Source organism: Herpailurus yagouaroundi, unplaced genomic scaffold, assembly GCF_014898765.1.
Source record: "Herpailurus yagouaroundi ecotype Mexico unplaced genomic scaffold, PumYag 28, whole genome shotgun sequence".
NCBI classification, from domain to species: domain Eukaryota; kingdom Metazoa; phylum Chordata; class Mammalia; order Carnivora; family Felidae; genus Herpailurus; species Herpailurus yagouaroundi.
In genome coordinates, this window is record NW_024412376.1 from 133,539,935 (window position 1) to 133,549,934 (window position 10,000).

Genomic DNA, 10,000 nt, shown 5'->3' on the forward strand with positions numbered 1-10,000 from the left:
TGGTGTGTTTGGAGACATAACACTGGCAACAACCGAAATTAGTGAGCACTTGCATGTAGCTATCTGTGCTTTCCATGTGTTATCTCATCTACCCCTCAAAACAACACCACAAAGCAGGTAATATTCCTATACTCATTTTCTTATAAACAGATGAGATGCTAAAGTGACAAAGAAGTTCACTTGCTCTAGAGTCTCTAGTGTATGAGTGATGCGGCCAGCCTTTGAACCCAGGAACTCTAATTACAGAGCCTGAATATTAACTACCCCACTGGTCCCCCCAAAGTATGGTCCCTGGACCAGCAGCATCAGCATCACCTGGGAACTTGTTAGATACACAAATTCTTAGACCCCATCCTAGATCTACTGAATCAGAAACTCTGGGAGTGCAGCCTGGCAATTCATGTGTTTTAATGAATTCTATAGAGGATATGAGAACCACTGAACAACATTGTAAGAAACCCAAACAGGAAGGTTCCAGAATCGGGACTACCTTGGGAATAGGTGTGTGTGTGTGTGTGTGTGTGTGTGTGTGTGTTGAGGGGGGAGTGCTGGCAGCTTCAGTGATCCCCTTTTGAAAGGAGGGAATCACCATCACAGCCCCAAAATGGAATTTTTTTTTTCAACGTTTATTTATTTTTGGGACAGAGAGAGACAGAGCATGAACGGGCGAGGGGCAGAGAGAGAGGGAGACACAGAATCCGAAACAGGCTCCGGGCTCTGAGCCATCGCCCCGACGCAGGGCTCGAACTCACGGACCACGAGATCGTGACCTGGCTGAAGTCGGACGCTTAACCGACTGCGCCACCCAGGCACCCCTGGAATCTGCTTCTTCCTTGAACTGTTTGGTTGGTCAACCTTCTTCAAGCAGAAGCCTGTGTGGTACTTCTCCAGGCCTTACCAATAGATGACTCAGTTCTCCTCATTTGAGGAGAGTCCATAGTCTGCCTCCTCTGGCCTGAGGATTAGCTACTGATCTGGCTTGAATTGATCAGAGCTTCTCACCTTAGGCATCCAAATATGGCTTTCAGCAAATCAGGCAGGTTTCCTTTAGAATTTTCAAACATTTGGATTTTATCTAACTTCTAATAGTGTTTCTAAAGGACTTTTAAGTAGTCTAAAAAATCTGTTTTCGGGACACCTGGGTGGCTGAGTCAGTTGAACGTCCGACTTTGGCTCAGGTCACGATCCCGCAGTCTGTGAGTTGGAGCCCCGCATCGCATCGGGCTCTGTGCTGACAGCTCAGAGCCTGGAGCCTGCTTTGGATTCTGTGTCTCCCTCTCTTTCTGCCCCTCCCCCACTCATGCTCTGTCTCTCTCTCTCTGTCAAAAATAAATAAACATTCAAAAAAAAATTTTTTTAATCTTTTTAAATGCTCTATGCAAACTCCCAAGACAATATTCCATAAGAAATGGCATTAATTGTTCTGATCTAAAATGCCAACAATTGTAAGATCCCTTAGACCCCATCCCTTGATTGTAAGTGTAATTTACAAGGTCTAGGAGAGGCAAAAAGTAGGACAGGAATTTATAGAGGAAAAGAACATTCAAAGTCCAGGTAACCCAGTCCTAGGCTTGGTTAGAAGAAAATTAGCCTTCCCTTAGGCATTGAGGGCCACTGTAAGCTGATGTCCAGAACAGTGGGCGGGCATTCTGGACAACTTACGACCAGGAGAAAGAAAGAAAACAAGACGTAGAAAGAGGAACAAAAGAGAAAGAAGGAAGAGGAAAAACAAATAGCCAAAGTAGAGGTTTTAGAAACCTCAGCGAAAGTCCTAGAAATCCTTTCAGATGGGTGCAAACTAGATGAAGATCCCCAAATTCCCTTCTCTTGGCCTTGACTTGCTTGAGCAACTTATCTCCAGGATAAGGGAAACTCTGGAGATTAATGAGGAATAATACATGCTTCCCATCCCCGTACTGCCTTGGCTTCCCAACGGATTGCATTTTTAGTGGCTGGAAGCACCCAGCTTCAGTATTTTAAATATTAACTTCTTTTTTAATTTGGGTCACCTCTGCCTCTCTTACTGGTCAAAGAGGCAAACTATTAGGAGGCAAGTTTATGATCAAATGCAAAATAATGCCCTTGTAATATGATGGAACCTAGTGGCAGGACACTGTGTCTCTTGAGTTGTGTCATTTCCTTGGAGCCCTGCACAGTGTGAACAAGCTCACTTCCACTTTTCCTCTCCTAAAGAATTTGCATTTTGGCTCATCAAGGCATCCTTTTTCCTGGCAACTGCGGGACCACATGTGACTTCACAAAAGCTGCATGAGCTGATGCCAGATGGCCACCTCTAAGCCAAGTCTCCTTCAAGATGGCTGAGTACAGAGAACCAGAGAGTGGTTTCTGAGGACAGCAGGTAACCAAGCAAATAGTAGCTGTCTACAACTCACCCAGATGCTTCTCTCTGGCCATACCACATCCTTAGAAATACAGCCTGTGACTAGATTGAGATGATCCTCAATTCAGGGAAAAGATCCACATGACTTTGGACTGCAAGTAACTTAATCCCTTTGAGCCTGATGCACCAACTATAAATGTGAATAATAATACAGACTTTGTAGGGTTATTGGTGGAATGAAATAAAATGTACAAGCATCCAGCATAGCAGGAAGTTTTCCACAAATGTCAGATATGATGATGATGATGATGATGACGAAGAAACGTCTAGATCCTTTCTTGATCTCTCTAGCCCAGGCTTCAGAAGGTTAAAAAGAGCCCTCAATTGTCACTGAAGTCAGTGGCCCAGGAATACAGAGTGTGAAGAATATGCAAAGGTTGGCTTTGGAGAACTTTGCTAAGGGTAACAGTCACAGCCAAGGGCTGACAAAATAACTACTAATATTTACTGAGTGCTCATTATATGCTAGACAATTTTTTTTTAAGTAGGTTTCGTGCCCTGCACAGAACCCAATGTGGAGCCCAACTCAAGCTTGAACTCACCACCTGAGATCAAGACCTGAGCTAAGATCAAGAGTCAGATGCTTAATTGACTGAGCCACCCAGGCACCCCTATGCCAGGCATTTTTAAGCTTACAAGTTTTTTGTTTTTGTTTTTTTTTAATTTTTTTTTCAACGTTTATTTATTTTTGGGACAGAGAGAGACAGAGCATGAATGGGGGAGGAGCAGAGAGAGAGGGAGACACAGAATCGGAAACAGGCTCCAGGCTCTGAGCCATCAGCCCAGAGCCTGATGCGGGGCTCGAACTCACGGACCGCGAGATCGTGACCTGGCCGAAGTCGGACGCTTAACCGACTGCGCCACCCAGGCGCCCCTAAGCTTACAAGTTTTAAAGCATTTAGTCCTCACAACTGCCCCCTGGAAAAAATACTGTTCCCACTTTTTTCTTAGGAGGAAACTGAGCCATAGAGGGGTTAGGTAACATGGACAGGATCACACAGCACGAAGCCAACCCCATCTGGTTTGTCTCCACAACCCATGTTCTTTACAGTCTCTGCAAGAGGAAGAATTCATTTAAGCCCACAAAATCATACCTTTCTAGACCGGGAAGAGATCTCATTTTGCAAAAAGACTCAGAAATGGAAGTGAAAGTTAGAAAGGGCAACAGGAGGAGTGGTGTTGGGATAAGTATCCCAGCCAGGTTCGAAATGAAGTTCAAGGCCTGAAAGGGGGCAGGCTTTGGGATCCCCAGGAGGAGGGAGAATGTTCTCTGCAAGGCAGCGTATTTATAGCTCATGGTATCTTTCTGGTAAGTGAACAAGACAAGGAGCAGGCAGAGGTATGGAACACAAAAGGAAAAAAGACAGTTATGTCTATGAAGAATGGAACATTGGCCAGTGGATCAGAATGGATGTCAAGAGTAGATGTCAACCTCTAGGCTTATTTATCCCTGACATGACAGATAGGTGGCGCAAATGGGAAAAGCCCACCTGAATCCTTAATTTTCCAGCCTTGATTCTAGAGTGAGTATTTATAAAATTACATGGATAAATAATGACTGAATGCCTCCACCCAGTGGTGCCTCCATATTGGAAAACAACGACCTGATACTTCCCTAGGCCAGTAGGCAGGATTATCTGCAAACAGCCTATAACCATGTCCCTAGCACCACAGTAGACATTTTGGATCGTGTTAGTCTTGGTTTTTTAGACTTTTTAGTAATCTCTATCTGAAACTGAGCAATTTTGTTCATGACCAATGTAGGCCACAAAGCCACATTTTGTTAGTACCTGTGACTGTCACCAATGGAAGTCATAGATATTTTTATTTCACATTGGAGCTTTTGAAACTATCTCAATGTATCATTTATATTCCCCATTAATTTGAAATCATGGTAATTACTAGACTAGCCACTATATCTTGTTATTTAATATATTAATAAAGAAACACATATATGACTATATTACAAATTATGGAAGCAGCCCAAGTGTCCATCGATAGATGAATGGATAAAGAAGCTGTGATATATATATATATATATATATATATATATATATATATATATGCACACACACACAATGGAGTATTATTGAGAATGAAATCTCAATATTGCCATTTGCAATGACATAGATAGAGCTAGAGAGTATAATGCTAAGAAAATAAGTCAAAGAAAGACAAATATTATATGATTTTACTCATATATGGAATTTAAGAAACAAAACAAACAAGCAAAGGGGAGAAAGAGAGAGACACAAACTAAAAAACACACTCTAAACTATAGAGAACCAACTGATGGTTATCAGAGGGGAGGTAGGTGGGGGGATGGGCAAAATAGGTGATGGGGATTAAGGAGTGCACTTGCTGTGATGAGCACTGGGTGATGTATGGAAGCGTTGAATCACTATATTGTACCCCTGAAACTAATATAACACTGTATGTTCACTGTACTGGAATTAAAACAAAAAATTAATACATAAGAAAATTAAAACGTTTTTGATGATTTTATTTTAATTGGTTTCTTTCGCAATCTTATGCATTTTAGTTTTTGCGTTTAAAAATGTTATCTTGAGAAGAGTGCATAGACATAACCAGATTGCCAAGGAGTCTATGGCACATAAAAAAGGTGACAGCTCCTGGTTATTTGATGAGAGCAGGTGTCGTGCCACCCCCCCCCCCGCCCCCCATGTGGTGAAGCTCTGGCTTTCAGAACCTTTATTAGGACCAGAGCTTGTGATCCATTTGCTCTACAGGTGGAAGAAGTCTTAGAAAAATTTTAAACCCAACAATGCTTCTTCAAAGAAAAAATAGAATAAAACAACCCCAAAAGCTGAACAAAGGAAGTTCTAGGATTTTAAAGATCACTGGCTGACTGGAGGAGACAGTGGAGAAGAGGCGGTGATTCCAAGGTTTCAGTGGGACTTGAATGCCCGCCTACTATTTACTGAGTATGTGCACAAGCCAAGCACTGTGCTGAGTGCACCCCAGAGCAACCCTCTGTGATGAAGGAGATGCATTCTTTCTTTTACACTATTGAAATTAAAAGCTATTGAATCACTTGTCCAAGCCACATCGCTAATGGTGAAGTCAGGACTCAACCCAAACCCAGCCTCTAAAACAATATGCTAAAAAGTTTAAAAAAAAGAGGGGGGGGGGAGGAATTCTTCATTTGCCTAGCTGTCATTCACTTTATTTTTTGTCTGAACCTGAAGCTATTTGGTTTGTTAAAATACCCCAAGGCCAAGTGATTGAGCAATGATGTTACTTTAGCCATGTGTTTTATGTCAAAGACCTCCCTCTGGGGAAAGTCAGACATCAAGGGGGAAGTAAAGCCTTCTTACCTGGACATAATTTCATTAGGGAGCCAAATGGATGGCTGTTTGCTATTTGCTATCCAATGATTTAAGCAGTGATTTCCAGAACAGGAAGAGCCTGGGTGTAAAACTTAATTTCTTTAAGGTCCCAGTGGCATGGCCACCTGAGGCAAAAGTAGAGTGTAAACTTGGTTTGTCTGAGTCATAAGATATTGTGCTATAGTTCTTTCTATGTGTTAGATACTCTGCTAGCTGTTTTGCATTTGTGATATACTATAGGTTTTCAAAACTCATGAGGTGGATAATTCTCATTTTATAGATTAAAAAAAATACAAGTAACAGAAAGGCTGAGCAACTTACTTAAGATCTTATAGCTGGTAAGTGCTCCAAACCCCTGTCCCTTTGATCCCCAAACCTTATTCTCTAAGGGGTCTCAGAGTCCAGAGGAGTGGCTGAGGTAACAGTCTAGAGCCAGGCACTGCCCTTAGCCCACAGCTCACTCCCTAGGCCAATGTCGAAAAGGGTAGAAAGGGTGATGGAAATGTTCTGGAATTTGATCATGGTGATGGCTACCCAACTTTGTGAATATACTAAAACCTCTTGAACTGTATACTTAAAAAGGGTGAATTACTTTTATGATATGTGAATCATATCTCAAAATTTTTTAATGAATAAATTTGACATTTAACATTGTTTAAGTTTAAAGTACTTGGATACTTTTATATATTGTAATATTATTGCTGATGTAGTGATATTTATTACATTACTAAGAGTAATAATTGTAGTACAATATTATTGTCTTTGTTCATTATACTGTGCATTAGATCTCTATGGCTTATTTAGTACTCATTATTTAGACTTATTTAGTACATATTCTATCACTCTTATTCCCCCAATCCTCATCCCCTGGTAACCATCAGTTTACTCTAGTTTTTATAGGTTTAACGTTTTTAGATTCCACATATAAGTGATATCATATAGTACTTGTTTTTTTCTGTCTGATTTATCTCACTTAACATAATGTGCCTAAGGTCCATCCATGTGGCACATGAAAGAATATCCTCCTTTCTCATGGCTGAATAATATTTCATTGTGTATATGTACCACATTAAAAAAATCAATTTGGGTTGTTTCCATATCTTGGCTGTTGGGACTAAGGCTGCAATTAACAAGGGAGTGCAAATGTCTGGTCAGAGTCTTGGTTTTAGGCACTCGTTGGCCACTGCACAGACCAGGCTCTGCTCACTGGTGCATCTGGCTCTGCTTCCTCTGCAACCATGTCTGACAATCTCAGTGTGCCTGAGATTGAGAAACTCATGAAGTCGAAATTGAAGAAGACAGAAAGACAAGAGAAAAATCCACTGTCTTCAAAAGAAACGATTGAACAGGAGAAGCAAGCAGGTGAGTTGTAATGAGGGGTGTGCCATCAGCATGCACTGTATATTTCACAAGCATTGCCTTCTTTTAGCTGTTTAACTTTGTAAAATGCAAACAGATCAGATCAAATTTACGTGACTGAGCTGCCCCTTTTCACATCAAAGAATCGGGAACTACTGACAATGAAGGCTACTCCAGCCTCTCCCATTTGCCTGTTTAGCTGGCAGGGAAGGAAAAGAACTTGCGTGTTGGGGAAGGAAGAAGCTGGGTGTGAGTGACAGAGAAATCTAGAGTAAAAACTAAGCCAATTCAAGGTGCCCTGCAGGCTGTAAAATGCAGTTTAATCAGAATGCCATTTCTTTGTTCAAATGATTTTAATTATCAGAATGCACAATTTTTAAAATATGCTAATAAAAAGTTTAAAACCTGAAAAAAAATCCTGTTTTTAGTTTCTTTGGGTATAGACCCAGATATGGAATTGCTGGATTGAGTGGTAGATTTATTTTTAATTTTTGGTGAACCTCCATATTGTTTTCCATAGAGGTTGGACTAATTTACATTCCCACAAACAATGGGTTGGGAAAAGGGTTCCCTTTTCACCACATCCTCAGCAGCACTTGTCTCTTGTCTTTTTGATGATAGCCATTCTAACAGGTGTAAGGTGATATCTCCTTGTGGTTTTGATTTGCATGTCCCTGATGGTTAGTGGTGTTGAGCATCATTTCATGTATCTGTTGGCCATCTTGTTGCCCTCCTCGGAAAGTCTATTTAGTTCCTCTGCCCATTTGTTAAAGATTTTATTTTTTAAAATGTTTATTTATTTTTGAGAGAAAATGAAAAAGAGAGAGAGAGAGAGAGAAAGTGGGGGAGGGGCAGGGAGCGAGGGAGATGGAGGACCTGAAGCAGCAACCTGCCGAGGGCAGAAAGCCTGATGTAGGGCTTGAATTCATGTGAGATCATGACCTGAGCTGAAGTGGGACACTTAACCGACTAAGCCACCCAGGTGCCCCTTAAGATTTCATTTTTAAGATTGACCTTATGACCCAGCAATAGCACTGCTAGGAATTTACCCAAGGGATACAGGAGTGCTAGGCACTTGTACCTCAATGTTTATAGCAGCACTTTCAACAAGAGCCAAATTATGGAAAGAGCCTAAATGTCCATCAACTGATGAATGGATAAAGAAATTGTGGTTTATATACACAATGGAATACTACGTGGCAATGAGAAAGAATGAAATCTGGCCTTTTGTAGCAACATGGATGGAACCGGAGAGTGTTATGCTAAGTGAAATAAGTCATACAGAGAAAGACAGATACCATATGTTTTCACTCTTATGTGGATCCTGAGAAACTTAACAGAAGATCAGGGGGGAGGGGAAGGAAAAGAAAAAGTGAGAGAGGGAGGGAGCCAAACCATAAGAGACTCTTAAGAACGGAGAATAAAGTGAGGATTGATGGGGGCTGGGAAGGAGGGGAGGGTGGGTGATGGGCATTGAGGAGGGCACCTGTTGGGATGAGCACTGGGTGTTGTATGGAAACCAATTTGACAACAAATTTCATAGTTTAAAAAAGATTTCATTTTTAAGCAATCTTTACATCCATCATGGGGCTGGAAACCACAAACTGGAGATCAAGAGTTGCCCGCTCCACCAACTGAGCCAGCCAGGCGCCCCTCCTCTGCCCAAATTTAATTGGATTTTTAAAAATATGTATTTATTTTGGGGAGAGCACAGTGGGGGAGGGGCAGAGAGAGGAGGGCAGAGGATCTGAAGCCGGCTGTGTGCTGACAGACTGACAGCAGCAAGCCTGAAGTGGGGCTCGAACTCACGAACCTGCGCGATCACGATTTGAGCTGAAGTTGGGCGCTCAACTGACTGAACCACCCAGGTGTCCCTAATTGATTTTTTTATCATTAAGTTGACTGAGTTCTTTATATGTTTTACGTATTAACCTCTCATCTGATATATGGCTTGCAAAAATTTTCTTCTGTAGGTCGTCTTCATTTTGCTTATTGTTTCTTTTGCTGTGCAGAAGCTTTGGAGTTTAACGGAGTCCCATTTGTTGATTTTGGCTCCTGTTGTTTGGTTGTTGTTTGTGCTTTTGGCATCATGTCCAAAATCGTGTCCGAAACCAGTATCAACGAGCTTCTTCCCTATGTTTTCTTCTAGGAGTTTTATGGTATCAGGTCTTCTGTTTAAGTCTTTGATCCATTTTAAGTTAATTTTTGTAAGCGGTATGAGACAGAGGTTCAATTTCATTGTTCTGTATGTGTTTCGCCAGTGTTTCAGCACTATTTGTTAAGGTGACTATCCTTTCCCCGTTGAGTATTCTTGGTTTCTTTGTCATATATTAGTTGACCACATATGCTGGGATTTCATTCTGGGCTCTCTCTTCCGTTCCATTGTTGATGTATCTACTTTTGTGCCAGTTCCACAGTTTTTATTACTATGGTTTTGTAGTATAGTTTGAAATCCTGAAGCATGATACTTCCAGCCTTGTTCATTTCTCAGCTGCTTTTTTTTTTAAGCAGAGACTAATATGGGAAACCCAGCATTGATTTGTCTTCTTTTCTGATGTCCTTGATTTCTTGCAGGCAAAGTTCATACACACCTTCATCTTAGTCTTAAGTCAGAACAATATAAATTAACAGAGAGGGAAGAGAGTGGAAATATTACTCTTTTCTTAAGCAATTATCCTTTCCACCCCCCTCTAGTGAATGTACTACAATACTGATTTCAAAACAAAGTGGGCAAAAATTTCTTAATTTTGCCTTATGTTTTGTGGTGGTTTTCTCCACCTAATCATTGAAAGTCCAGAGAACTGTGAAAATAGACATTTAAGTATCCCTCTACCTGACCATAGAGTGAAGCAATCATGTGTGGAAACTCCTCTGTAGGGCCAGTCTCATC

At 41.2% G+C, this 10,000-nt stretch overlaps 1 protein-coding gene across 1 annotated transcript in view; it reads left to right on the plus strand.

Moving 5' to 3' along the window:
- The window catches only part of PHOX2B (paired like homeobox 2B), a 10,158-nt gene extending 7,861 nt beyond the window's left edge, over window positions 1-2,297 (plus strand). Inside the window, exon 4 of the mRNA XM_040492667.1 lies at window positions 2,194-2,297. Coding sequence (XP_040348601.1) covers window positions 2,194-2,297 — 104 coding nt within the window. The remainder of the gene's footprint in view (window positions 1-2,193) is intronic.
- Window positions 2,298-10,000: the final 7,703 nt, after the last annotated feature.